Raw genomic sequence first — 27,613 nt, forward strand, 5'->3', positions numbered from 1 at the left:
ACGATTACGCCAATTTTTAAGAGAGGTACCAAAAATCTCATTTCCAATTATAGACCAATTGCCAAACTCAGCAATGTTTCAAAACTTCTAGAGCGAATCATTGCCAGAAAAATAACCTTCCTCATGAAATCCTACATTAGCCCAAATCAGCATGGTTTTATGCCGGGTAGATCAACAACCACTAATCTCATTGCTTTCAGTAATTTCTGCACTCGTGTCTTTGAAATGCACTCTCAAGTCGACATTGTGTATACTGACTTTGCTAAAGCCTTTGAAAAAGTCTCCCACTGGGCTTTAATAGCCAAGCTGCATCGGTTGGGGATTCATTCCTGCCTGCTCAGTTGGTTTAGGTCGTATCTTGAGCGGCGAGAGTATGTCGTATTGATAAATGGAAAGAATATCTTCTTTTCTCAACACCAAGTAGAGGGCTTGTCAGACGATTCGGAAAACGGAAGCAGAAGTTTTGACTTTTCATCCGGCCACGTCTGAGGAGCGTTTCGAAAAGTGCATCGATCTTAATAATACCCTACTTTTTCTGAGGCAGGAGTCTTAAACATGGTCTTTCGGGCGCATAGGACTGCAGAGGGAATCTCGTTTACTTACGGAACCCTGCCCACGGCTGAAGGACTGTGCGGAAGGCTTAGCCATTGCTGCTGATGAGCTTTAGCGCGTTGGACATACTCGGATTAATCTTGATTATAGAATTCCGTTGGCCACGAGTGAAATCGGAAGCAGCATGCTCATTTCAAGTGTAGAGTGCCGAGCCGAGATGTTTGGACGACAGCGGCGCGAATCAAAGCAGCAGCTGGCCACGGCTCGCGCATGCAGTTGTTGTTGGTTTTGATTAGACAGCGACAAGTGCAAGGCGTCTGTGCTTAGGAATTGGGGTCTCAATTAGCATAGGGTCCGTTTCGCATGGGGATTAGCTATGCGTAAGGCAAAAATTTTTATGACTTTTTTTTATCGTATCATATTCTTTGCGTTCTTTTCTTGAGGTTTACATTCCATGTGTGTTATTTGGTAGGGCTGTTGATTTGCTAGCTCTCTCGCTGTACAAGGGAAGCGAGACTTGAGAACAGCTGTGCCGTTTGCTGGGCCATTGACCCTAAGTTGGCAACGTAGGAAGCTATGAATTATAACACGAGGAATCAGTTCTCTTTGCAATTTGAGTTCACGTACAATTACTTATTATTTTTGAGTTTTTAGGTCATCTTAGGTTTGCTAGCATAAGTTATCTGACTTTTAACTAGAATACTTAATTTAGTTTTACTATTAACACATTTTTAACTTTGGCTTTGTCTGCGTTTGATAAGTAAGTGTTTAGGTTTTGTCGTGTAGTTTTTGTGGGACATATTTTTGTCAGGACAGTTAGCAATTAAGTTTGATTTATTTTTTTTACAATGGAAAACCCCGATAACGAGCCTGAACCGGCTCCGGCGCCAAAATGCCAGTTGTGTGGGAAAACTTTGGCTTCGGCTCCTACATTGAAAACAAAGCGCAGCCACGAGTTTCACAAAACTTGTATTGAGTCACATGTCAAGACCCATACTACCTGTCCCACATGCAAGACGCTATGCGTCGAAAGAAGTACTCCTCATAATACCAGGTCCCAGGCCAGGCAAAGCGATGCAGCAGCCATAACCGCTGAAAGAGTTAGTAGCATGGTTACACAGGCCATCAGCACGATGCAAAACGAGGTGGTAGCCCAGCTCACGGACAAAATGGCTCAAATCATTCAGTCCAGCATAGCAGCACATTTCCAAGAGACTGGCAATAGCATTCCTCAAGGGAATAGACGTGGGGAAGCGGATAATCCGGTCCAACAAAATAGGGACAGAGAAGGGGAGGAAACATTCCGACAGGGACTGAATAGTCAGTATTCAGCACAGTTTCCGAGCTACGACCGTCCAAGCAGTGCAGTCTCAGATCTGAGTCAGCGACCGGACAAAGTCGCCCATATCCTCAATAGTTGGAAATTACGTTTTAATGGGACCCAAGAAGGATTGAGCATTGATAATTTTCTCTATAGGGTAGAGGCTTTGACGCATCAGACTCTCGAGGGAAATTTTCCAGTTCTGTGCAGTAACGCCAGTCTGCTTTTTGACGGAAAGGCCAGAGATTTTTATTGGCGTTACCACAAGACTTCCGGATCGATGAGATGGGACCGGTTATGCCAAGCCCTAAGAAAGCAGTTTAGGGATTCTCGAACCGATGTGGATATCAGAGAAGCGATAAGGGACAGGAAGCAAAAAGAAAAAGAAAATTTCGATTCCTTCCACGACGCTCTGATACAGCTGATGGATGATTTGGAAACTCCCATGTCAGAGAAAGCGATTGTGGAAACTTTACGGCGCAATTTGCGACCTGAAATTAGACATGAGCTCCTGAATGTCCAAATCGACTCCGTAGAACGTTTGAGAGAAGTCTGTCGTAGAAGGGAGGGTTTTCTCGACGACGTTAGGCAGAGTCATGGGTACCAGAAATTGATTCCTTTCCGGAAACAGGTTACGGAATTGGTAGAGGAAGCCCAATTAGAGGAGGCCTCCGAATTCTCGGATGTAGAAGAAGAGGACGAGGTGGCAGCCATGGCACTGATTTGCTGGAACTGCCGAAAGGAGGCGCATCGCTACCACGATTGCGATAGCAAAAGGAAAATTTTTTGCTTTGGGTGCGGAGCACCTAATAAATATAAGCCGTCGTGTAGCAAATGCCAAAAAAACGGCAAAGTGAACACCCAGCCTCGCCAGCCGGTCAGTGTTCAGCGCAAGCAGTCGAGTGCAGAGGCGAAATCCCAGTAGGGATACTTAAAACTACCGCCCAGCTTCCGTCTGAGAAATCAGAATCCGACATACACCAAGCTTTAGTCTGGCCACAACTAGTCCATGCCAGATCCCATTCGCTTTTCACCAACGACCAACCCAGTAATAAGTCCCTCACAAGGAGTGCAAGAAGGATGAGAGCGTTCCGGCAGGCGGCGAAAGCGATAAATTGCATTCGTTACAAGCAGAAGGACAAGCGTCCATATGCGGAAGTTCGCCTGTTGGATCAAACGGTCCTTGGTCTATTGGACACCGGAGCAGCTATGAGTGTTATAGGCGGAAAGTTAGCAGAACGCGTAATCCAAAGCCGAGTTCCTTTTAAGAGAGGAGTTGTAAATGCTTCCACTGCGGATGGACGGAGGCAAGAGGTAGTGGGACGACTGCGGACACCGGTGCAGTATAAGGGTGCAGTGAAGGACCTTGAGCTGCACATTATTCCATCGCTCAGCCAGGACTTGTATTTAGGGATCGACTTTTGGTCAAGAGAGATAGTTCATGAACCGCAGAACCTCAGCCGAGGGGAAATGGACCAGTTGCAAGCGACCATCAATTTATTTCCTTCGTTTTCCGTTTCCGGTCTAGGAAAGACGGCTCTGCTTTCGCATTCAATTGATGTAGGTGATGCCAAAGCCGTGAAGCAGAGACACTTCCCTGTATCTCCTGCGGTAGAGAAATTGTTATATGCGGAGATAGATCGGATGCTCAGCTTAGGGGTGATAGAGGAATCCGATAGTGCGTGGTCATCACCGGTAGTATTGGTGCAGAAGCCAGGAAAGGTGAGGCTATGTTTAGATAGTAGGAAAGTTAACGCGGTGACCAAAAAAGACGCGTATCCGTTACCACAAATTGATGGGATTCTAGGACGTCTTCCTAAGGCGTTGTTTATTTCGAGCCTGGATCTTAAGGATGCCTATTGGCAAATTCCCTTAGAGCCGAGCTCACGCGATAAAACAGCGTTCACGGTTCCGGGGAAACCTCTCTACCAGTATAAGGTAATGCCTTTTGGTCTCACTAATGCTTCGCAGACCATGACAAGGTTGATGGACAAGGTAATTCCGGCCAGTTTAAGAAATGAAGTTTTTGTGTACCTGGACGACCTTTTGATACATAAAAGCGGCAGGGTTGACGCTGAATGTGGAGAAAAGCAAGTTTTGCATGAAGTCAGTGCGGTATTTGAGGCACATAGTAGGCGAAGGGGTGATTCGTACAGATCCGGATAAGATTTCGGCCATGTCCGATTTTCCTTTGCCAAAATCCCTAAAGTCTCTGCGTCGCTTCCTAGGTATGGTAGGCTGGTACAGGAAGTTTATAAGCAACTTCGCATCGGTAGCCGCGCCTCTCACGGACTTGCTCAAGCCCAGACAGAAATTTTCAATGACTCAAGAGGGTCAGGAGGCTTTTGAAAAGTTGAAGGAGATGCTTTGCTCAGCGACAGTTTTGCGTAGTCCTGATTTTAGCAAACCATTCTACGTTCACTGCGACGCTAGCAAGACAGGCGTTGGGGGAGTGCTGGTGCAGAAGACGCCGGAGGGGGACGAATATCCGATTGCGTTTGTATCGAAAAAACTCAACAAAGCCCAAAAGAATTATTCGGTCACCGAACAAGAATGTCTGGCCGCAATAGTTTGCATAAATAGGTTCAGAGCTTATATCGAGGGGCATGAATTTACTGTAATCACTGATCACGCCTCTTTAAAGTGGCTCATGTCACAAACTGACTTACACTCACGTCTAGCCCGATGGGCATTAAAGCTGCAGAGTTTCTCGTTTAAAATCGAGCATCGTAGCGGCAGGCTTAATGTGGTTCCGGATGCTCTTTCTCGCGTAAATGAGGAGGAAGTGGCGACTCTAGACGCGAGCAATGGGTTGTTGGTGGATTTGGAATCGCCAGAATTCAAGGCAGAAGATTACGTGGAGATCGTAGAAAGGGTTAGGGCCAATATTGATAAGTTGCCAGATCTCAAAATTGTAGATAACTTGTTGTATCGTAGGTCAGATCACGCAACAGGAGAGATGCTACATGATGTGTTCATTTGGAAACTCTGGATTCCTCAAGGGTTAGTGGTTGACGTTTTGCGTAACGCGCACGACAATCCACTGGCTTCCCATGGAGGCATTCACAAAACCCTAGAAAGGATACGGCGGTATTATTACTGGCCTGGTTTGGTTGCTGATGTGAAGAAGTATATCCAGGCTTGTGATGTCTGCAAGACTACCAAGGCCCCCAATACAATCCAGAGACCGAAGATTGGAATTGCGCCCGAGTCACAACGTTTCTTCCAGAAATTATATGTAGATTTCCTGGGGCCATATCCCCGTTCAAGAAGTGGACATATAGGCATCTTTATCGTCCTCGATCACTATTCTAAATATGTGTTTCTTAAGGCAGTGAAGAAGTTGACCGCGGACGTGGTAGTCAAATACATGCAGCAAGATCTTTTTCATGCTTTCGGGGCTCCGGAGACAATAGTATCCGACAATGGCACACAATTTAAGTCTGAGGCGTTCCAAAAGCTACTCCGGGAATATAAAGTTTCGCACACTCTCACGGCCCTGTACGCACCCCAAGCTAATGCTTCTGAACGTGTAAATCGCTCGGTGATTGCAGCAATCCGATCTTATGTGCGCGAGGATCAGAAGGACTGGGACGAGCACCTCAGCAGCATTTGCTGCGCATTTTGTTCTGCGGTGCATGCAAGTCTGAATGCAACTCCTTATTATATGGTGTTCGGACAGCATTTCATCACTTCCGGGGCAACATACAAGCTTCTGAGAGCATTGCGGGTGATGGACGACAGGTCAGCAGTTTTCTCGCGGGAGGATTCATTAGACTTGGTTCGAAGCAAGGCTCTAGAAGTCATGAAAAAACAGAACGATAAGAATGAACGGCAGTATAACTTACGGTCGAGAGACATATCATACAATGTCGGCCAGGAGGTGTTCCGAAGAAATTTCAGGCAGAGCAATTTTCAGTCAGGGTACAGCGCGAAGTTGGGTCCGGCCTTTCTGAAGGCCAGGGTCAAAAAGAAGATAGGGCAGGCCTACTATGAGTTAGAGGATTTGCAGGGTCGTTACGTAGGACGGTTTCACGCGAAAGATCTTCGTCAGTAAACCAACTGCTTCAAGCTGTCCTGTTATCATTCTTGGGAGTGTAACCCCCAAGCCTGATCTTTCGGGGGGGCTTTTGTAGCGCTTGTAGCAGGGAATGCTGAGTTTTTTGTGGCGCCATCTAGTGCTCAGAGTGGCAGGCGAACGACAGGTCAAGGGAAAACCAAAAAGACGGTAACAGGTCAAAACGTCAGGCTTTCTCTGTTGAAAATGCATCCAGGGACCTGTTAGAGGATTTGCCGCCAGAACGTTGGCGTCCCTATCGGCTATTCCCTCGTGAAAGTCAATTGAGTCGGTTGCGTATCGGTCCGACGGAAAGGAAAAACCAAAAATTTAGTGAAGAGAAAAACTCTAGGGAATCTAAATATCTAAATCCAAGATTCGACTGCGAGATTCTTGGTTGAAGGCGAGTGGGCTATTCAGTCGTCAGAAGCCGTATAGCGCTGAGTCCGGTTGGGGTAAGTGCTGCGGGAAGAGAAGAGAAGGGCTAAAGGAGAATAAAGAGTTGTCCCATTTGTAGTCTTGGCGCTTAGTAAATCGAGTTAAGCAGTGCGGATTCAATCGTCCCAGGAAGCCAGCCAGCAAACAACAGCAGCCGCAAGCCTAACAAAGTGGCGTTTAAGCCTTTGGGATTGTCTGGAAAGCGCTCAGCCATCGGAGAAGCGAGCGTGGAAGCAGAGGGAGAAGACATTTGGGGAGCGCTCGGTCCCCCAAGCGGCTAGCTTCCCGAGGCGTTGGCGTCGGCACTTTAGTAGTCGAGCGCGACGCGGCAGATAAGGAGGGCCCGTCCCTTGGTCGCGAGCAGATCGGCGGAGAGAAAGTGTTAGTCTAGCACCGTCGGAGATTGGCCGTTTGGCCTTTTTCTTTGCTTTCGCGTACCTTTCACCTGCAGAAGCAGGGGAAAGAATTTGAGCTGTTCCCGTTCGCCCAGGAGGTGGAAAGGAAACATAGATAACAGTCGGGAGAAAGAGAATAGAAAGAAAAGAGGAAGCAACGGATTGACGGAGTAATTGTATTCGTGTTTGTAAATGTGTAATTAATTATGATTTCTGTGCGGAGTTAATTAGGAGAGATTTAGATTTGATTCCGGTAGTGGCTTCTCGTGACTCTCGCCGATTTGCAAATATGATTTCCCCCAACCTTGTGCCCATTTAAGTGTTCTCCCACCACAGCAGCTTTAGGTATTCATCGAGGAAAGCGCTTTCGCCGATGGAGCCATAAACTGGAGAAAAGGTATGAGTGGACTTAAATTCTGTTATTAATAAATTACAACTTGAAACAAGGGAACTAGGGCCGGTCGGTGAGTGAGAGGGAGAAGTGCCCACTCGAATTGGTTTCGTAACATTACGGAGTCAGCAAGCAAGTTAGTTTGTCCATTTCGGACTTTTTTAGTATATCGTTTGTATGACACATAGCCAAGTATTTGTAGGAATTTTATACATATATTTCATTTAGCTACTCTTTTAATGTGGGTGATTATATTATGGTATTTGCGGGTAATGTTAGTGTTTTAGCCAGTAAGTGAATAAACTTTATAATGTATAAATCTACCGCTTTGCTTTCGCTGGAAAATTCCCCATGTAGGACGCCCCGGACAAAGGGGCCATTCCGTCATTAAATCGAACGGTTTGGAATGGCCATGGTAGGGTGGGCGACACGACCTCGACAACACCAGAGGCGGAGTTGAGATACCTTTCCAGCACACATCCACAATTCTATTCAGGGATAAACAGTGTCTCCCGGTTAAGCATTTTCGTCGTGACACGCTACTTCATTCGCGGTATAATGCGTATAGGCCACCAGCAGGAGGGGGGCAAGAACATCACTCCAATAGCCGACGAGCAGAGGCCGGAAACCCAAAGCGTGTGCTTCCCTTCGCTGAATGCCAGCTAGCCTGGCAGGATTTATATACACAGACGTGCGTAGATGACACGTTACATTTATGAATCATGGATATAGTATTATAACTAACGAGGGGGAACGTTGTGAGTTGCTGCGGAGACCGCAACTCTACAGTTATACCCGATACTAAGTCAGTATGGCTCTCCTCCGGCAGACGCCGCTAATATTAAACGACACGACAAGGAGTGCGTGCGAGAGAGACAGAAAATCAGTCTGAGCGTGACGTCGGGTGCTGCGTAGCCAGTGCAAATTGATTTGTTCCTTTTGGCTATAAAAATGATCTGATCTGATCCAGATTCAGCAATCTGATATATATGATCATTATCTATGATTCTGCGTTTTTAGTTTTCTCGTATCTTCAATATTGTGGATGCAACAGATTTTCGTTCTTTGTGGGGGCGGAAGGGGGTGGGGCGAAATTTTGAGATATACGTTTTATAGTGAGATCTAACAGAAGTGCGGATACCAAATTTGGTTACTCTAGCCTTAATAGTCTCTGAGATTTGTGAATATCTCCAGATTTTCATCCTTTGCGGGGGCGGAAGGGGGTGTGGCGAAATTTTGAAACAAACTCGTCTCGGTCCGATATATTAGGAGTGTGGATACCAAATTTGGTTGCTCTAGCTTTTGTAGTCTCTGAGATCTAGGCGCTAATGTTTTACTCTAAGCAAAGCCGCCTATGCTACGTGTGTGTTAGAGAGAGACAGGGCGAGAAAAAATGAAATTGTTTTCTTGATGCTGGCTATAATAATGATACGATCCAATTCAGATTCCGCAGTCTTAAAGATTTGGTCATTCTCTACAATTCTACGTTTTTGGTTCTCATATCTTTAAAATTGTGGATGCCACAGGTTTTCGTTCTTTGTGGGGGCGGAGGTGGGCGGGGCGAAGTTTTGAAATATTTTTGTAGCAGTGACATATCACAGAAGTCTGGATCCAAAACATCGTTGCTCTCGCTTTTATAGTCTTTGAGCACTAGGCGCTGAAGGGGACGGACAGACGGACAGACGGACGGACGGACAGACGGACAGACAGACATGGCTCAATCGACTCGGCTATTGATGCTGATCAAGAATATATATACTTTATGGGGTCGGAAACGATTCCTTCTGGACGTTACACACATCCACTTTTACCACAAATCTAATATACCCCAATACTCATTTTGAGTATCGGGTATAAAAACAGGGGATTATTCTATATACATACGTGTTTGTGTATAACTAGTATTTTGGGAGCTCCGAGTAGCGTGGGGGCGTGGACCAGAGCACGCTGGAGTTGCGCTTCAGCTGCCTGGGATCGATGTTGGGGAAAATCAGTTTCAGGTAAGTAGTGGTGGGGGCCACCGAGAAGAAGCTGTCGATGACATCGGTGGGACAGTGGCTCTGCATGGCAATCGCTTCGCCGCGTACATGGCCTGAAAATGGGTCACAAAATTTTAGATTAGATCAGACACTGGCTAAAGAAAACGCTTACTTACTGCGACTCCAGGTGGGTGCTGGCGGACGCTTGTGGGTGACCTTGCCCTCGTCATCGGTGGCTCGTGCAGCATGTCCCATGTGTATTTTGTCTTCGGCGGCGGTGGCAGAATCTTCTTCTTGGCCCCGGTCAACTGTACCAGCTTCTTAGTCAGTATGGCTCTCCTCTGGCAGACGCCGCTAATATTGAACGACACGACAAAGAGTGCGTGCGAGAGAGACAGAAAATCAGTCTTAGCGTGACGTCGGGCGCTGCTTAGCCACTGCAAATTGATTTGTTCCTATTGGCTATAAAAATGATCTGATCTGATCCAGATTCAGCAATCTGATAGATATGGTCATTATCTATGATTCTGCGTTTTTAGTTTTCTCGAATGTGCAATATTGTGGTTGCAACAGATTTTCGTCCTTTGTGTGGGCGGAAGAGGGTTGGGCGAAATTTTAAGATACACGTTTTATAGTAAAATCTAACAGGAGTGCGGATACGGCGAGAGTATGTCGTACTGATAAATGGAAAGCCTTCGGCCCCATTCTTGGCTACTTCCGGCCTTCCACAGGGAAGTGCACTTGGTCCACTTCTGTTCTTAATTTTTATTAACGACATATGTCTCAGCATTCAAGCTTCTGAGCATCTGCTTTATGCTGATGATCTTAAAATCTTTCGATCTGTCAAAACCTTAGGCGATAGTATCCTTCTGCAGCGCGACCTGGATAGAGTTGCTCGTTGGTGCAGACTTAATTCGCTCCCATTCAACATTAGTAAATGTTACTTTGTTTCTTTTAGCAAGCGTGTCTTTAATGTAATGGCCTCATATTCAATAGATGGCCATCCTCTCTTAAAGCAGACGGAGATACTTGACCTATGGGTCTTATTTGACTCTAGATTTCTGTTTGCAGGGCATATGAATTTAATATTGCCAAAAGCCTATGCAATGTTCGGCTTTGTTAAGCGCAATTCATCCCAATTCAAGGACCCATATACAAGGCTCAGTCTGTACGCATTCCTTGTGCGCTCGCTCCTTGAGTACGCTTCCATGGTCTGGAATCCCACCGGGGTCGTCCAAATTTCGCGCATCGAACGACTCCAAAGAAAGTTTCTGAAATTTGCACTCCAGCCTCTGCCATTTTCCATTCCGATGCCGTCCTATGAGTGCAGATGTCGCCTCGTGCATCTCTCCTCTCTCGAGGATCGTAGGACCATTGCGGCTCAAATATTTATTTTTGACCTTTTAGTGGGTAATATCGATTGCCCTGACCTACTTAGTAGGATTAGCTTCACTACGCCCGCCAGGAGCCTCAGGATCCATGCACCCTTTGCAGTTGATCTCCACCGGACCAATTATGGCTTTCATGAGCCCATCAGTAGGGCGCTTCGGCAGCACAATGCGCTGCCAGCTGGAATGCGCTTTGACTTTTGCCAGGGGAAGGGAGCCGTCAGACCGTTGCTTGTGGATTTCTTCCTGCTACATAATTAATTTACTAATGTTATTTTTTATACCCGATACTCAAAATGAGTATTGGGGTATATTAGATTTGTGGTAAAAGTGGATGTGTGTAACGTCCAGAAGGAATCGTTTCCGACCCCATAAAGTATATATATTCTTGATCAGCATCAATAGCCGAGTCGATTGAGCCATGTCTGTCTGTCCGTCTGTCCGTCCGTCCGTCTGTCCGTCTGTCCGTCCCCTTCAGCGCCTAGTGCTCAAAGACTATAAGAGCAAGAGCAACGATGTTTTGGATCCAGACTTCTGTGATATGTCACTGCTACAAGAATATTTCAAAACTTTTCCCCGCCCCCTTCCGCCCCCACGAAGGGCGAAAATCTGTGGCATCCACAAATTCAAAGATACGAGAAAACAGAAAACGCAGAATCGTAGGAGATGTCTATATCTTATAGAGAGCAAAATCTGAACCAGATCGTATTATTATTATAGCCAGAATCAAGAAAACAATTTCATTCTTTCTCGCTCTGTCTCTCTCTAACACACACGTAGCATAGGCGGCTTTGCTTAGAGTAAAACATTAGCGCCTAGATCTCAGAGACTATAAAAGCTAGAGCAACCAAATTTGGTATCCACACTCCTAATATATCGGACCGAGACGAGTTTGTTTCAAAATTTCGCCACACCCCCTTCCGCCCCCGCAAAGGATGAAAATCTGGGGATATTCACAAATCTCAGAGACTATTAAGGCTAGAGTAACCAAATTTGGTATCCGCACTTCTGTTAGATCTCACTATAAAACGTATATCTCAAAATTTCGCCCCACCCCCTTCCGCCCCCACAAAAGACGAAAATCTGTTGCATCCACAATATTGAAGATACGAGAAAACTAAAAACGCAGAATCATAGATAATGATCATATTTATCAGATTGCTGAATCTGGATCAGATCAGATCATTTTTATAGCCAAAAGGAACAAATCAATTTGCACTGGCTACGCAGCACCCGACGTCACGCTCAAACTGATTTTCTGTCTCTCTCGCACGCACTCCTTGTCGTGTCGTTTAATATTAGCGGCGTCTGCCGGAGGAGAGCCATACTGACTTAGTATCGGGTATAACTGTAGAGTTGCGGTCTCCGCAGCAACTCACAACGTTCCCCCTAGTCTTTTTTAAAATCGTTTCAAATCTGCTTGGATAACGGAATTTGAATATTAATTCAATTAAATTAAATTAAATATAAATATTTTCACACGTATTCTGCGAGCAGTGGCTCTGGCATGTGGCCTTTGTAGCTCCTGCTGTTGCTGCAGTGGGTACTGCGGGCAGTGCGTGGGCCACGGCTGGTATGTTCACCGTGTTGTGCGATACTTTGGTATAGCAATTCGATTCCTACTATAGTTTAATTTTTTCTTATCCCGCGCCGCAGGACGGCCACTCGTGGGCCACCTCTCCTTGGGCTCTCCAGGAAAGAGATCAAGTACCTCCCTCATGCCTCCTGCAATCTGTGAACGGGAGATCGAATTCCAATGTGTTGTAATAAGTTCGTACTCCGTCGCAGATCAGCCTTTTGTGTGGCTCTCTCACCGGCATTCGAGTCTTGCTAAATTGTTTGCACACACGTTTGGTCCGGGGGAAGACAGCAATATTTTCAGCAGGGGGGAAGCCCTGCCGTGTGCCGTTCCGAGTCGTGCCCCAGTTTTTGGAGAGGCGACGTCGGTGCTACCGTGAGTGCCTGCTGGTCTTGCAGTTGCAATTGCTGGGGCGTCTGCTGTTGGTTCCTGCTTCTGCTTCCTCCAGAGCGTCCTCCCAGGATATCGTTGATGGAATGCTTTGTGTTCATCTGCTGCTGCTGGTGGTGGCTCCCACATGGGATGTGTGGTGGCAGACCAGGCCACCAGGGCACTCCATCGACGGGATAGAGGGGATGCTGGCCAGGGACCTGCGGCCAGGTAAGGGCTGTCCAGGAGTGAAGGGGCGGCGGCGTCCAGGTGTTGGAGCTGCTGCGGCAGACCGGAAGTCAACAAGTTCAACACAGACTAAAGAAGATTCTCGAACAAAAGGTTCGTTTCTTTTATTAACTTCAACTTTATGCGAATGAGCCGTTCGTTTTAATCCTCGACGAGCTGCATGTTTGTTAGGAAAGGGAATGCTGCCAATGCCCTGTGCTGTGGGACAGCATTGACCCGCGCAAAAATTTGGCGAAGGAGTACACTGAAACTTAGGATGGATTTGGGGCCACTGCTGATCTATGGCAACAACAGAGATTTAAACATAAGCTTGATTCATATTTATTTCGAAGGATGATATGATGCGATGCGAGTGCAGAAAGTCCACGCCGGTTAGGAGCTCACGCGAGAGACGCTACCATGATCGGGATTCCACACAAAAGCTAGATAATGCTCATGGCAGGAAGTGGGACATGTGGACGCGGTAAGGGAACCGTTTTCCCAGATTCGTAGATCTGGTAGATACGGTTATTCTCAATAATTCTGCGCATTTAGTTTTCTCGTATCATTTAACTAGATACTGGATACAAAATTAAGTTTATCTAGCCTTTAAAGTCTCTGGGATCTAGGCGCTCATCGGTTCGCACAGACGGACATACATACATGGCTAAATCCATTCGGCTTTTGATGCTGATCAAGAATATAAATACTTTATGAGGTCGTAAAAAATTAAAATTATCTAGCCTTGAAGGAAAGTGATTCATCAATCGGATAAAATTATGAGTTCGGAACTGAGGGTTATTCTTCATCGGCTTAACTCAGGCTGTTGAGCTGTTTCAATTGAGGGTTTTATTGGTAGATTAAGTGGGTTCAGGTGAAGAGGCGACTCTGAGTAAATGCTTAAAGTACGCTTGTAAACATCAAATAAAACTTTCCATTACATTTTTATACCCGATACACAAAATGAGTATTGGGGTATATTAGATTTGTGGTAAAAGTGGATGTGTGTATCTTTCGTATCTTTCGTAGTGATCAGACGTGTTTTTGTTTTGCGCTCCGCATTTTTTCCTTTTGTTTTGAATAAACAGCCGGTGTTTTCCTAACTAAATTCTAAATTTACTTCCTAACCAGACAACAATCTGGAAACCTATTCTATTACGCGAGTGCATGCCTTTTGATTTGTGTTAAAACATTATTTAACTTTTTATTTTTCGGCGTCGTCTTGTGCTTGTGCTTGTGTTGTGTTGTTGCAGTGAGTGAGTACGCATTACATTGCATTGCAGTCCGCTCTCGTCTGGTAGCTTTTGTTGTTTTATCACTCTCTCGCTATCACCTCAACTTCAATAACTGTTCTTTCTCTCTCGCTCTTTAAACTTTCTGAGCAATAGCGCTCTCTGCTTAGTAGCTCTCGCTATAACCGCTCTCCACTCTGCTCTCTTTTTTTTTTTTACCAATTCCGCTTTGAGCGTTGTCTGGCACATTGGTCTGATACCAATTTGTTTTGAAAATAATAGTATATATATAAATAAATAATAAAATAAAATGGAATACGCTGTGGTCTGTGCCAAAAAAAGCTGTAAGAAGCAGATCACCCACGATCAGCCGAATGTCCCCTGCTGGCTCTGCGACAGCGTAGTGCACGCAAAATGCGCTGGATTTTCTGGCCCCGTGAGTGATGCTATAGCCAAACGTAATGGCTTGCATTACAGTTGCGAGGCATGCCGTGCGGTGGAGAAAGACATGGTGGCTTTCATGAGGCAGACGCGGAGTGGCTTTAAGGAGCTGACCGTTGGTTTTAAAAACCAATACGATCGGCTCCTAGCCATGGAGGCTCAGTTTAGCGGTTTAAAACTGCTGAATGAGTCTCCGAGGCGCAAAAAGGTCACTCCGCGGGATCTGCAATTGCCAACCGTCACTCAGCCGTGCGCCGCCGAAAAACTGACTCCGACCACTCCAAGTGTGCAGCAGTTGATCTCGTTTGCCACTCCAAGGGCAACGACAGCTGCTGGCGACGCAGATTCGGTAGCCGAATTCATCGCCTCGGAGAATGTGCAGCCAAGTACGTCTGCAGCGTCCGTGTCCGTGGTGTCCGCAAGTTCGCTAGTTGTCCCGTCTATACCGATCCCACCAGTAAATAGACGTTCCGGACCTCCGGATATTGCCACCACAGGTACTAGGCCTGTGGTGACTAAACCACTGGTGGGAGTCCCACCAAAACGACAAGTTTTTGTTTCACGGCTGGCCCCTGACCTCACATCTAATGATGTAATTGCTTTTATTCAAAGCAAAATAAAAGCCGTGGGTTTAAAGGTGGAGAAATTTAACTTCTCTTATGCCAGGGAGATAGCCTCGTTTAAGATAAGCATCTCCCCAACTCAATTTGACACCATTTGCTCCGCCAAATTTTGGCCGGAGCATTTGGTGGTGAAGGAGTTTAAGGCTAAGAAGAAGAATAGGCCCCCCATATTCCTTCCAAACCTTTCCAGTGTGCCACCCTCAACTTAAACCTCAACTTCTTCTTCCTCAACTTCCCGTCTTGCTTCCACCTTTCCAAAAAACTAACTTCTCTTTTAGTAACCTATCAGAATGTAAGAGGCTTGCGTAGTAAGCTCAGCATTCTTTTCCGGGATAGTGTTGCATTTGCTTCCCACGTTATTGTGTTTACTGAAACCTGGTTAAAGCCGGACATTCTTAGTTCCGAGGTTTTGGCAGGTCGGTACACAACTTTTAGAAAGGACCGTTCGTCTCGACGAGCAGGGGGGGTTCTAATTGCAGTGGACTCTTACTTCACGTCGGAACACTTCACAGTCCAAGTTCAACAGGAACTGGAATTCCTGTGTGTAAAACTGATTCTTCCCGCTTTCGCTATATTCATTACTTGCTCGTATATCCCACCTTCTTCGGATATTTCAATTTATGAGCAGCACTTGTCCGCTTTAACCGCTGTTTCTTCCTCGCTATCTGATAAAGATCGTATGATAGTTCTTGGTGACTTCAACTTGCCAGGAACTGTTTGGTCTTCGGTAAACGAGTCTAGTATCCTAGTGCCCATTTCACGACATGACTTTGTTGACGGCTTGCTTGACCTATCCCTGTCTCAAGTCAACCATGTGAATAATTCCTTGGGTCGATTGCTTGATCTGTGCTTTGTATCGGATCCGATTATAGTGTTGTTAACCCGAGCCCTTCCGCTCACTATACCTGAAGACGCCTACCACCCTACTTTCGAGGTGTCGCTAGATATAGGACCAACTGTATTGGATCGGTCGAGTAGGCTGCCCGAACGTGTCCGCTGCTTTCGTAAAGCCGAGTTTGCGAAGCTTAATAACCTCATTAGGGATTTTGATTGGTCCGCTTTGTACTTGTGCACTGATATCATAAAAGGCACAAACATTTTTTACAATGCTCTTGGCACATTTTTCAATTCTTGTGTCCCGCTTTCTTGTCCGACTAGATCTGGAAAACCCCCTTGGTTTACCAAAGAGTTATCCAGTCTAAAAAACTTAAAATCAAGACTTTATACAAAATTTCAAGAAGTGGGTTCTCCTACTTCTCACTCTCGCTATGTATTAGCTCGGTCAAACTTTTCAGTTCTTAATGCTCAATGCTATAAGAACTACCTATCTCGATGCAGGATACGTTTTACTCAGGACCCTAAACAGTTTTACAGCTTCGTAAACAGTAAGCGTAGAACGTCCGCACACCCATCTTCGCTATCATTTTGTAATACGTCGGCAAATAATGATCAGGCAATTGCCGATCTTTTTGCCCAATTCTTCCAAACCACCTATTCTGAGGAAAGCTACTCTGGTCATCCGTACCCATACGGTTTACCGAGGTCGAACGGCATTTTCAGTCCCTTGTTAAATGAATGTTCCCTACTTCATGATCTTCGACTAGTTAAGCCGGTGTTTTCACCGGGTCCAGACGGGGTTCCAGGTTGTGTACTCAGGTACTGTGCCGAGGCTCTGTGTGGACCTTTGCTTAAACTATTCACCCTATCCATTGATTCTTCTTGCTTCCCCCCGATCTGGAAGGAATCGTTTATAATTCCTCTCCATAAAAAAGGTAGCAAGTCTAATGCAAAAAATTATAGAGGTATAGCAAAGTTATCCGCTATTCCTAAAATGTTTGAGAAGGTTTTAACTCCGCACTTGCAACATCTCTGCAAGTCACTTATATCTCCAACTCAGCATGGATTTATAAGGCGGCGATCAACCACCACGAACTTGTTAGAGTTTACCTCTTTCATTATTAAAGGCTTTCAAGGTAACTTACAGACGGATGTTATTTACACCGACTTTAGTAAAGCATTCGACTCTGTAAACCATTCCCTTTTAGCGCATAAACTTGACCTTTTAGGGTTTCCGCCCAACCTCCTGAGATGGATTTCTAGCTATCTTTGTTCTAGGTCTCAAAGAGTCCTCTTCAAAAACTCCCTCTCTTTCCCAGTAAAGGTTTCTTCGGGAGTACCACAAGGCAGCCATCTAGGCCCCTTACTCTTCACACTCTTTATTAATGACTTACCTTCAGTATTAACATACTCTCGAGTACTTATGTATGCGGATGATGTTAAACTCTGTGTCCAGTACAAGGACATTTCATTTCATTCTCGCTTGCAATCCGATCTCAATAACTTTCAGTCATGGTGTTGTGCAAACTTGTTACACCTTAATGCCTCGAAATGCAAAGTTATGACATTTCATCGTTCTAGCCCTTTGTTGGCTCCTTACACCCTATTTGGTGGTTCTCTTGAGAGAATTACCCTGGTGGATGATCTGGGTGTTATGTTAGACCCCAAGTTAAAGTTTTCCGAACACATTTCTACCATGGTAAATAAGGCCATGAGCGTGCTTGGGTTTATAAAGAGGTGGTCAAAGGAATTTGACGACCCCTATATAACAAAGACTCTCTATACCTCGCTTGTTCGTCCGATCTTAGAATACGGCTCCTGTGTATGGTGCCCTCAGTACAAAGTACACCAGGACCGTATAGAATCAGTACAGAAAAACTTTTTACTCTTTGCTCTGCGGGGCCTTAACTGGGATGCGGGTGTAAGACTCCCATCTTACTCTAGTAGACTACTATTAGTAAACCTCCCATCCTTAGTTAACCGTAGAAAAATGCTTGGTGTGATATTTATGCACAACTTGATCAGGGGTGACATAGACAGCCCTGATCTGTTGAGCCGCATAAACTTCACGATTCCTATTAGACTGACTAGAAATTTTATACCGTTGTTCCTTCCACTTTGTAGATCGAATTATTCCTTGCATGAACCGTTTAGGGTCTTATGCTCGGATTATAATTCCCTCTACCACATTATATCCACCACTAATTCTCTTCCCCTTATTAAATTATTAATCCTTACACACCTTTCTATTAATTAGTAACTGTAGTGGTATTTGTACTTTGATTGCATGCTTAGTTTCTTAGTAAGTTTAGTACTAATTTTCCTCGAATGTTAGTCTAATAGCTATCTTTCTTGCATGTTCGCGTTTGGTTCGGCTACGCACCGCGCGTCATGCGGCAGCGCCCCTCGGTCGGTTGGGCGGGAGGAGGGCTGCGTTTTGCCTGGGATCCGCGCGTAACAGCCTTCTGCTGGTGTCACACGGGCCACTTGACGGTGCAGTAACTGCATCGCCTCTTGAAAGATGCAGTCATTGCATGTCAACGTCCACACAAAGAATGGAGCTGCTCCACATGCTCGCCAGTCATCTCAAGGATCTCTCCCTTGATGGAGGTTGGGTCAACCATAGCCAATAGGAATGGGTCTTGTATTCGCGAATGGAAGGAATTTATGTGATGTGTGCAGGATTTCGATTGCACAATGTGTTGCTCAAGGAAAATGCCTCCGCACAGATAAGTGACGCCTCTCGTGTTGGCACAAATTGCACAATGAAAATTTTGTGTGCTTGATTTGACTCATGCCTCAAAGCACAAAACAAGTTGATTCTGATTGATGTGCGGCCAAAAAAACACCTACTTTATATTGCAAATAAGTTCCTTCAAGGTTTTCCAGTTGTAAAGATAATTTAGGATGAGAAATGTGTTTACTAAAGCAGAATGCCACCGCACAGACTCGAATGACGCCAGACAAAATTTCGGTAAATTCAAAATGATGCTATTAGGGATAATATGTTAAATGTTAATTGGGCTTCTGTTCTCTCGCATCCTAGTGTAGACACGTCCTATAATGTTTTCCTGCATACGGTCCGTCGTATTATTGGTAACAATGCTTCCAAAAGGGTGCATGGCTCCTATAGACTGCCGTGGTATACGAAGGGTCTTATGAAATATAAGAATCTTCGTAATAAGTACTTTAAACGATTTGGTAAGACCCGGGACCCTGTAGATTGGGCAAGGTATGTGCAACATAAGAAGGAGTTTGCTTTTTTAGGCAAATTTTTGTATAACCAATATATTGCCGACGTTGAGAGGGAACTTTAAGTCAATCCCAGGTCTTTTTGGCATTTTATAAAGTCCAAAAGGTCAACGAGCTCTCTTCCTTCCGTTATGAACCTGGGCAGCTTGAGCGCTAATACGGATAATGGTATAGCAAACCTTTTTATACCCGATACTCAAAATGAGTATTGGGGTATATTAGATTTGTGGTAAAAGTGGATGTGTGTAACGTCCAGAAGGAATCGTTTCCGACCCCATAAAGTATATATATTCTTGATCAGCATCAATAGCCGAGTCGATTGGGCCCTGTCTGTCTGTCTGTCTGTCCGTCTGTCCGTCTGTCGGTCTGTCCGTCCGTCCGTCTGTCCGTCCCCTTCAGCGCCTAGTGCTCAAAGACTATAAGAGCTAGAGCAACGATGTTTTGGATCCAGACTTCTGTGATATGTCACTGCTACAAAAATATTTCAAAACTTCGCCCCGCCCACATCCGCCCCAACAAAGGACGAAAATCTGTGGCATCCACAATTTCGACGATACGAGAAAACCAAAAACGTAGAATTGTAGAGAATGACCATATCTTTAAGACTGCGGAATCTGAATTGGATCGTATTATTATTATAGCCAGCATCAAGAAAACAATTTCATTTTTTCTCGCCCTGTCTCTCTCTAACACACACGTAGCATAGGCGGCTTTGCTTAGAGTAAAACATTAGCGCCAAGATCTCAGAGACTACAAAAGCTAGAGCAACCAAATTTGGTATCCACACTCCTAATATATCGGACCGAGACGAGTTTGTTTCAAAATTTCGCCACACCCCCTTCCGCCCCCGCAAAGGACGAAAATCTGGGGATATTCAAAAATCTCAGAGACTATTAAGGCTAGAGTAACCAAATTTGGTATCCGCACTTCTGTTAGATCTTACTATAAAACGTGTATCTCAAAATTTCGCCCCACCCCCTTCCGTCCACACAAAGGACGAAAATCTGTTGCATCCACAATATTGCACATTCGAGAAAACTAAAAACGCAGAATCATAGATAATGACCATATCTATCAGATTGCTGAATCTGCATCAGATCAGATCATTTTTATAGCCAATAGGAACAAATCAATTTGCAGTGGCTACGCAGCGCCCGACGTCACGCTCAGACTGATTTTCTGTCTCTCCCGCACGCACTCCTTGTCGTGTCGTTTAATATTAGCGGCGTCTGCCGGAGGAGAGCCATACTGACTAAGTATCGGGTATAACTGTAGAGTTGCGGTGTCCGCAGCAACTCACAACGTTCCCCCTCGTTTCTTCTTTCTTTAGCTCAAATTTTGAGCCATACGCAGCTTGGCACAGTTTCGATGTCTTAAACTCTATACCCTCGGTGGTCAATATTGGTACACTCGATGTATCGGAAGAGGACATTTTGGTGGCAATTGATGAATTCGATAATTCTAATAAACCCGACTGTGATGGCATTTCTGCCTTCCTGCTTCGCAACTGTGTTGTAGCGTTCTGTGAACCTCTCAAAATTCTATTCACAAATTCGCTGTTAACGGGTCAGTTTATTGGTAAGTGGAAAGCTGCCACGATTACGCCAATTTTTAAGAGAGGTACCAAAAATCTCATTTCCAATTATAGACCAATTGCCAAACTCAGCAATGTTTCAAAACTTCTAGAGCGAATCATTGCCAGAAAAATCACCTTCCTCATGAAATCCTACATTAGCCCAAATCAGCATGGTTTTATGCCGGGTAGATCAACAACCACTAATCTCATTGCTTTCAGTAATTTCTGCACTCGTGTCTTTGAAATGCACTCTCAAGTCGACGTTGTGTATACTGACTTTGCTAAAGCCTTTGACAAAGTCTCCCACTGGGCTTTAATAGCCAAGCTGCATCGGTTGGGGATTCATTCCTGCCTGCTCAGTTGGTTTAGGTCGTATCTTGAGCGGCGAGAGTATGTCGTATTGATAAATGGAAAGCCTTCGGCCCCATTCTTGGCTACTTCCGGCCTTCCACAGGGAAGTGCACTTGGTCCACTTCTGTTCTTAATTTTTATTAACGACATATGTCTCAGCATTCAAGCTTCTGAGCATCTGCTATATGCTGATGATCTTAAAATCTTCCGATCTGTCAAAACCTTAGGCGATAGTATTCTTCTGCAGCGCGACCTGGATAGAGTTGCTCGTTGGTGCAGACTTAATTCGCTCCCACTCAACATTAGTAAATGTTACTTTGTTTCTTTTAGCAAGCGTGTCTTTAATGTGCTGGCCTCATATTCAATAGATGGCCATCCTCTCTTAAAGCAGACGGAGATACTTGACCTCGGGGTCTTATTTGACTCTAGATTTCTGTTTGCAGGGCATATGAATTTAATATTGCCAAAAGCCTATGCAATGTTCGGCTTTGTTAAGCGCAATTCATCCCAATTCAAGGACCCATATACAAGGCTCAGTCTGTACGCATTCCTTGTGCGCTCGCTCCTTGAGTACGCTTCCATGGTCTGGAATCCCACCGGGGTCGTCCAAATTTCGCGCATCGAACGACTCCAAAGAAAGTTTCTGAAATTTGCACTCCAGCCTCTGCCATTTTCCATTCCGATGCCGTCCTATGAGTGCAGATGTCGCCTCGTGCATCTCTCCTCTCTCGAGGATCGTAGGACCATTGACCTTTTAGTGGGTAATATCGATTGCCCTGACCTACTTAGTAGGATTAGCTTCACTACGCCCGCCAGGAGCCTTAGGACCCATGCACCCTTTGCAGTTGATCTCCACCGGACCAATTATGGCTTTCATGAGCCCATCAGTAGGGCGCTTCGGCAGCACAATGCGCTGCCAGCTGGAATGCGCTTTGACTTTTGCCTGGGGAAGGGAGCCGTCAGACGGTTGCTTGTGGATTTCTTCCTGCTACATAATTAATTTACTAATGTTATTTTTTTTATTTGTTAATATAGAAATAAGTTAGCCTAGCCAGTTAAGGATTTTTTCATTCCGTTGGCGAATAATAAATAAATTCTTGGTCTCTGTGATAAAACAATAAACTGAAAAATTTCGTTGTGATAGCCTTAAACAGATACTGACTAGATTCTGCATTCATTGGCGACTTAGATGACAAATATTTCTTCAATTCTATAATATCCTTTTCCCCAGTGTATGCAGAATGTTGCCCATTCCGTTCCATGTTATGTAATGGTAATGATTGGAACTGCAATGTTCTGCGAAAATTAGCCCTACCATCCCGGCTGAGCCACTTTAATAGCCGAAAGCTGAAGACATTCGGACAGTCGCTAAAAGTGAAATACAAATACAAAACGAGGGGGAACGTTGTGAGTTGCTGCGGAGACCGCAACTCTACAGTTATACCCGATACTAAGTCAGTATGGCTCTCCTCCGGCAGACGCCGCTAATATTGAACGACACGACAAAGAGTGCGTGCGGGAGAGACAGAAAATCAGTCTGAGCGTGACGTCGGGTGCTGCGTAGCCAGTGCAAATTGATTTCTTGCTTTTGGCTATAAAAATGATCTGATCTGATCCAGATTCAGCGATCTGATATATATGATCATTATCTATGATTCTGCGTTTTTAGTTTTCTCGTATCGTCGAAATTGTGGATGCCACAGATTTTCGCCCTTTGTGGGGGCGGAAGTGGGCGGGGCGAAGTTTTGAAATATTTTTGCAGCAGTGACATATCACAGAAGTCTGGATCCAAAACATCGTTGCTCTCGCTCTTATAGCCTTTGAGCACTAGGCGCTGATGGGGACGGACAGACGGACAGACGGACGGACGGACAGACGGACAGACGGACAGACAGACATGGCTCAATCGACTCAGCTATTGATGCTGATCAAGAATATATATACTTTATGGGGTCGGAATCGATTCCTTTTGGACGTTACACACATCCACTTTTACCAAAAATCTAATATACCCCTATACTCAAAGACTATAAAAGCTAGAGCGACGACGTTTTATATCCGGTCTTCTGTGGTATGTCACTGCTACAAGTATATTTCAAAACTTTGCCCCGCCCCCTTCCGCCCCCACGAAGGGCGAAAATCTGTGGCATCCACAAATTCAAAGATACGAGAAAACAGAAAACGCAGAATCGTAGGAGATGTCTATATCTTCTAGAGAGCAAAATCTGAACCAGATCGTATTATTATTGTAGCCAGAATCAAGAAAACAATTTCATTCTTTCTCGCTCTGTCTCTCTCTAACACACAGGTTTCATGGTCGGTTTTGCCAATTGCAAAATATGAGTTCAGGGATCTCAGAACCTATAAAAGCCAGAGCAACCAAATTTGGTATCCACACTGCTGTGATATCGGACCTTGACCGTTTCGTTTCAAAATTTCGCCACACCCCCTTCCGCCCCCGCAAAGGACGAAAATCTGTGGCATCCACAAATCTCAGAGACTATTAAGGCTAGAGTAACCAAATTTGGTACACACACTCCTTTAAGATGTCACTATAAAACGTATATCTCAAAATTTTGCCCCACCCCCTTCCGCCCACACAAAGGACGAAAATCTGTTGCATCCACAATATTGCAGATTTGAGAAAACTAAAAACGCAGAATCATAGATAATCATAGATCATAGATCTATCAGATTGCTGAATCTGGATCAGATCAGATCATTATTATAGCCAAAAGGAACAAATCAATTTGCAGTGGCTAAGCAGCGCCCGACGTCACGCTCAGACTGATTTTCTGTCTCTCTCGCACGCACTCTTTGTCGTGTCGTTCAATATTAGCGGCGTCTGCCAGAGGAGAGCCATACTGACTAAGTATCGGGTATAAATGTAGAGTTGCGGTGTCCGCAGCAACTCACAACGTTCTCCCTCGTTTAGTTTTAGGAAAGATGGCATGGATCTACAAGAAGGATTTACAATCAGTAACTTTTCCGCCATTTACCTCAAATCGATCAACTGTTTAAATAGAGGGACCCAAGTGGGCTAAGTTCGATTATTCATCGGTATATATTTTGGTATATTTCTGAGGGTCAGACCGTATATTTGAGCACTTAGTCCGAGGTCACACAAATTCTCTTGCCCCCGTTGACCGATTTTGCTTAAACCGTATTTTGTAAGCAATGCAATAAAGATAAAAACTGGAATTTAAACGGTCTTGTAGGAAATTGATGAAGTAATTGGATAATAATACGAGTATTCGACGAGTATATATCAGAAGTCAGACGTATATTTCGGTATATTTTTGTGGGTCGGACGGTATATTTGAGCGATAGATCCGCGGTCACATTGCAGACGCGCGTCGCCAGGTTAACCGTCTACGGTATTTTTAATACTTTTCGGTATTTTTTTCGGTCAAAATTGAACCGACGGAATATTTACGGTATATTGGTATATAATGTTATATTTTGTCAATTTAATCAATCTATTAATTTTTCTGTCTCTCGTTTGATATTAGCGGTGCCTGCCGTTCAACTTTATATAGCAATCCAATATTGCACGGAATATGAAAAACGTGGAATATGTATAATAGAGCTTGAACTCGTCAAAATATTTTTGGTATATTTTTAAAATTAAACGGTATATATTGGTATATTTCTGAGGGTCGGACGGTATATTTGAGGGATAAGTCCGCGGTCACACTGCAGACGCGCGTCGCATTGCCGCCATTTGAAAAAAACGAGAAAAAAAGGAATTTGTTTAAATTTGTGTAGATTCTCATTTGTGCCAAATGGATGATATGTTGGATATATTGGAGCCGCTGTCGCGGATGCAGCTGAAACTGGAGGAAATCCGGAAGGTATTTTTTCGGCTGCAATGGACATAGAACACGGCGATCAATATGGCGGCGCGCTTGTTTTTTTTGCAGGCTCACTTTAAAGAGCTGGAAGAACTATTCTACGGCGTCAAGACCAAAGATGCCAAGGCTGCGGACAATGCCCCGGCGCAGAGCGAAACCTCCGCGGTGACACCACAGCAGACCCAGAAGCGTCCCAAACGGCTGACCGCTCTGACTGACAACACAGATGATTCCCAAGGTGAGTTGTGCTGTGGGCTAAAAGAGACCAAGACTCACCTTGCACTCTCCCCAGATGCCCCCGATGTCACGGCAGAGTCCTCGGGCCGCCAAAGTGCGCGGTTGAGCAACTCCCAGCTTTTGGCCATTGCCGAGGTGGAGAACCTGAACAGCATAGCCTCGTTAATGCCGCCGCTACCGGCACCGACTCTAGCCGACACCACCATGAGCTCGGGCCGGCCGCAGCGGGCTGCCAAATTGAAAACGGGAAAGCTGCTCAAGGAGCCCTCTCTCATCCGAAAGATGCGTCGCCCCAGCGAAATGGATTCGATCCGGGTGAAGGTGGAGAGCGAACAGCGCGTCTCGCAGGTCAACGGCAGGACGCACAACATAGCACCGGATCCCAAACCGTCAGTTGTGGAGGAGACACAGCCACAGGAGCCACCACCAACACTACCAATAGAGCCCATCAAGAAGCCAGCCGAAGTCTTCGCCTCCAAGAATGTGTGCGTCAAAGTCAAGCGGGAGAAGTTTACCGGCGAGATGCCGCCGCCCCTACCGGCCACAGATACCACATCCACAATTTTGGAGACGGATGCTACCAGGTCGGATGAGACTGCATTCAGCAATACTACAACGGCATCCGAGATGTCCAAGAAGGGGCGAAAGAAGAAGAAGGATGGCGCCTGCCATCGGCCCATCAAGGTGGAGCGATTTAGTGAAATTGATAAAAACTCGCCCGTCTCCTCGCGGACACGCAAAAACAGCACCGAGTCGCGCAACCAGGAGCGCTCCATCTACAAAGACGCCCTCGAGGGGCCGCCCTTCGAAGAACAACAGCAGCAGGCTTCTGCTGGCGCCGCCATTAATGAAACGAACACCTTGTCCAACGCCACAATGGTGCTGGGTCCGGCTCCCACCGATGAAAGCCCCAACATTGCACCGGCCGACGCCACCTTCGAAGTTATTACTAGCAAGAAGGGGCCACCAAAGCCAGGGTCAGAGCCAAGGCGGGACAGTCTCCTGACAGAGGATGAGTCGCTGGACGACAGGGTACCAGTGGCGAAATTTCTCTCGAATGTGAAGACCATGAAGCTGCCCGGCCGCACCCATGAGCTGTTTAAGTGAGTATGAGTAAAATCTGGAGACTATTTGAATTGGAGCATCAATACTTCCCTTTTGACCTGCCCACAGTCCGCTCTTGCAGAGTCCAGTGAAGATGCGCGTGGAGGCCTTCGAAAATGCGGCCATTGCCCAGAGCAACTTACGCTCCCAGCGAGCCAAGGATACGGTAAGAGTGCAGTGCTCTCCCTCGTTTGTTCGGGAATTGATGATTGATGTTCCTTTTTCAGGGCACGAACACGAGCAACACGCCCAAGATTGGCAAGTTGCAGCCACCGACTGTGGGGCGCTTTTATACGCCCACTCAGACCTCAAGTCTATTGCCCGTGAGCTCGGCCCAGCCCAAGAAGGGCCCCATGAGTGCCTCGAAGGCAACGACGCTGCTGAAGACTGCCACCGGGACCAACCTGAAGTCCACCAGTTCTGCATCCACCAAGAGCCTGTTACGCGAGAACAGCGGCGAAGACTTCCGCAAGGGTCTGCACAGCCTGGCCGAGGAGCGCAAGAAGCTGCGTGAGCAGAAGCATCAGCAAGCCGCCCAGCAGCGAGAGGCAAAGGAGCGGGAGCGAACCGAACGCATTGCCAAGCAGACCGCGGAACGCGCCAAGAAACAGGAGGAACGAAAGAAGCTGGAGGAGCGCAAGCGGCTGGAGGTTGAGAAGCTGAATCGTAAGATGCGCCAGCACGAGGAGGCCGAGGCCCTCAGGAAAGCCAAGATCCGGGAGCTGGAGAATCAGAAGCTGGCACAGTTGACCGGGGCCAAGAAGAAGATTCTGCCACCGCCGCCGAAGACAAAATACACATGGGACATGCTGCACGAGGATGACTCCACCGATGACGAGGGCAAGGTCACCCACAAGCGTCCGCCAGCACCCACCTGGAGTCGCAGTAAGTTAGCGTTTTCTTTATCCAGTGTCTGATCTAATCTAAAATTTTGTGACCCATTTTCAGGCCATGTACGCGGCGAAGCGATTGCCATGCAGAGCCACTGTCCCACCGATGTCATCGACAGCTTCTTCTCGGTGGCCCCCACCACTCCGGACCTGAAACTGATTTTCCCCAACATCGATCCCAGCCAGCTGAAGCGCAACTCCAGCGTGCTCTGGTCCACGCCCCCACGCTACTCGGAGCTCCCAAAATACTAGTTATACACAAACACGTATGTATATAAAATAATGCCCTGTTTTTTTTTCTGTTTTGTTCTATGGAAATATAAATGAAGTTTAAATTAAATAAATGTATTTGCGAAAAGTAATGCAAGATACCGCACGATACCACTTCCATTCCACTTGATTCCCTCTGACACTAATACCCAACTGCTTAAGAACTATTAAAGCCGCCGGCGTGCTCAATTCAATTTGGGTTCGTTGGTATGGTCCGGCGATCCGCAATCGTCGGCTATGATACCTAGT

At 45.8% G+C, this 27,613-nt stretch overlaps 2 protein-coding genes and 1 long non-coding RNA gene across 5 annotated transcripts; 2 read left to right on the plus strand and 1 right to left on the minus strand.

Moving 5' to 3' along the window:
- Window positions 1–6,346: 6,346 nt before the first annotated feature.
- Window positions 6,347–7,619, plus strand: LOC117188486. Of its 2 annotated transcripts, none has more exons than XR_004472598.1 (3): window positions 6,347–6,385; window positions 6,448–7,160; window positions 7,512–7,619. It is a non-coding gene; the product is annotated as an uncharacterized LOC117188486 (long non-coding RNA). The 2 variants fall into 2 exon arrangements; XR_004472599.1 differs by having other exon boundaries at window positions 6,365–6,385; window positions 6,431–7,160.
- Window positions 7,620–9,029: 1,410 nt separating this feature from the next.
- LOC117188183 (inner centromere protein-like) lies at window positions 9,030–9,464 on the minus strand. The gene is made up of 2 exons (XM_033391659.1): window positions 9,310–9,464; window positions 9,030–9,246 (listed from the first exon to the last, which is right to left on the minus strand). Exons 1-2 carry the CDS (start codon window positions 9,386–9,388, stop codon window positions 9,053–9,055), a joined length of 273 nt encoding a protein of 90 aa, XP_033247550.1. The 5' UTR covers window positions 9,389–9,464; the 3' UTR covers window positions 9,030–9,052.
- A 15,228-nt stretch (window positions 9,465–24,692) lies between these two features.
- On the plus strand, window positions 24,693–27,473 carry LOC117188098 (histone-lysine N-methyltransferase, H3 lysine-79 specific-like). Of its 2 annotated transcripts, XM_033391429.1 has the most exons (6): window positions 24,694–24,863; window positions 24,933–25,101; window positions 25,156–26,203; window positions 26,274–26,370; window positions 26,432–27,089; window positions 27,153–27,473. In XM_033391429.1, the coding sequence occupies exons 1-6, from the start codon at window positions 24,795–24,797 to the stop codon at window positions 27,344–27,346; spliced, it is 2,235 nt and encodes a 744-aa protein (XP_033247320.1). In that variant the 5' UTR covers window positions 24,694–24,794; the 3' UTR covers window positions 27,347–27,473. The 2 variants fall into 2 exon arrangements, with proteins under 2 accessions (XP_033247319.1, XP_033247320.1); XM_033391428.1 differs by having other exon boundaries at window positions 24,693–24,863; window positions 24,933–26,203.
- The last annotated feature ends 140 nt before the right edge of the window (window positions 27,474–27,613 follow it).

The sequence above is a fragment of the Drosophila miranda genome, chromosome 3, assembly GCF_003369915.1.
Source record: "Drosophila miranda strain MSH22 chromosome 3, D.miranda_PacBio2.1, whole genome shotgun sequence".
In the NCBI taxonomy this organism is placed as follows: Eukaryota; Metazoa; Arthropoda; class Insecta; order Diptera; family Drosophilidae; genus Drosophila; species Drosophila miranda.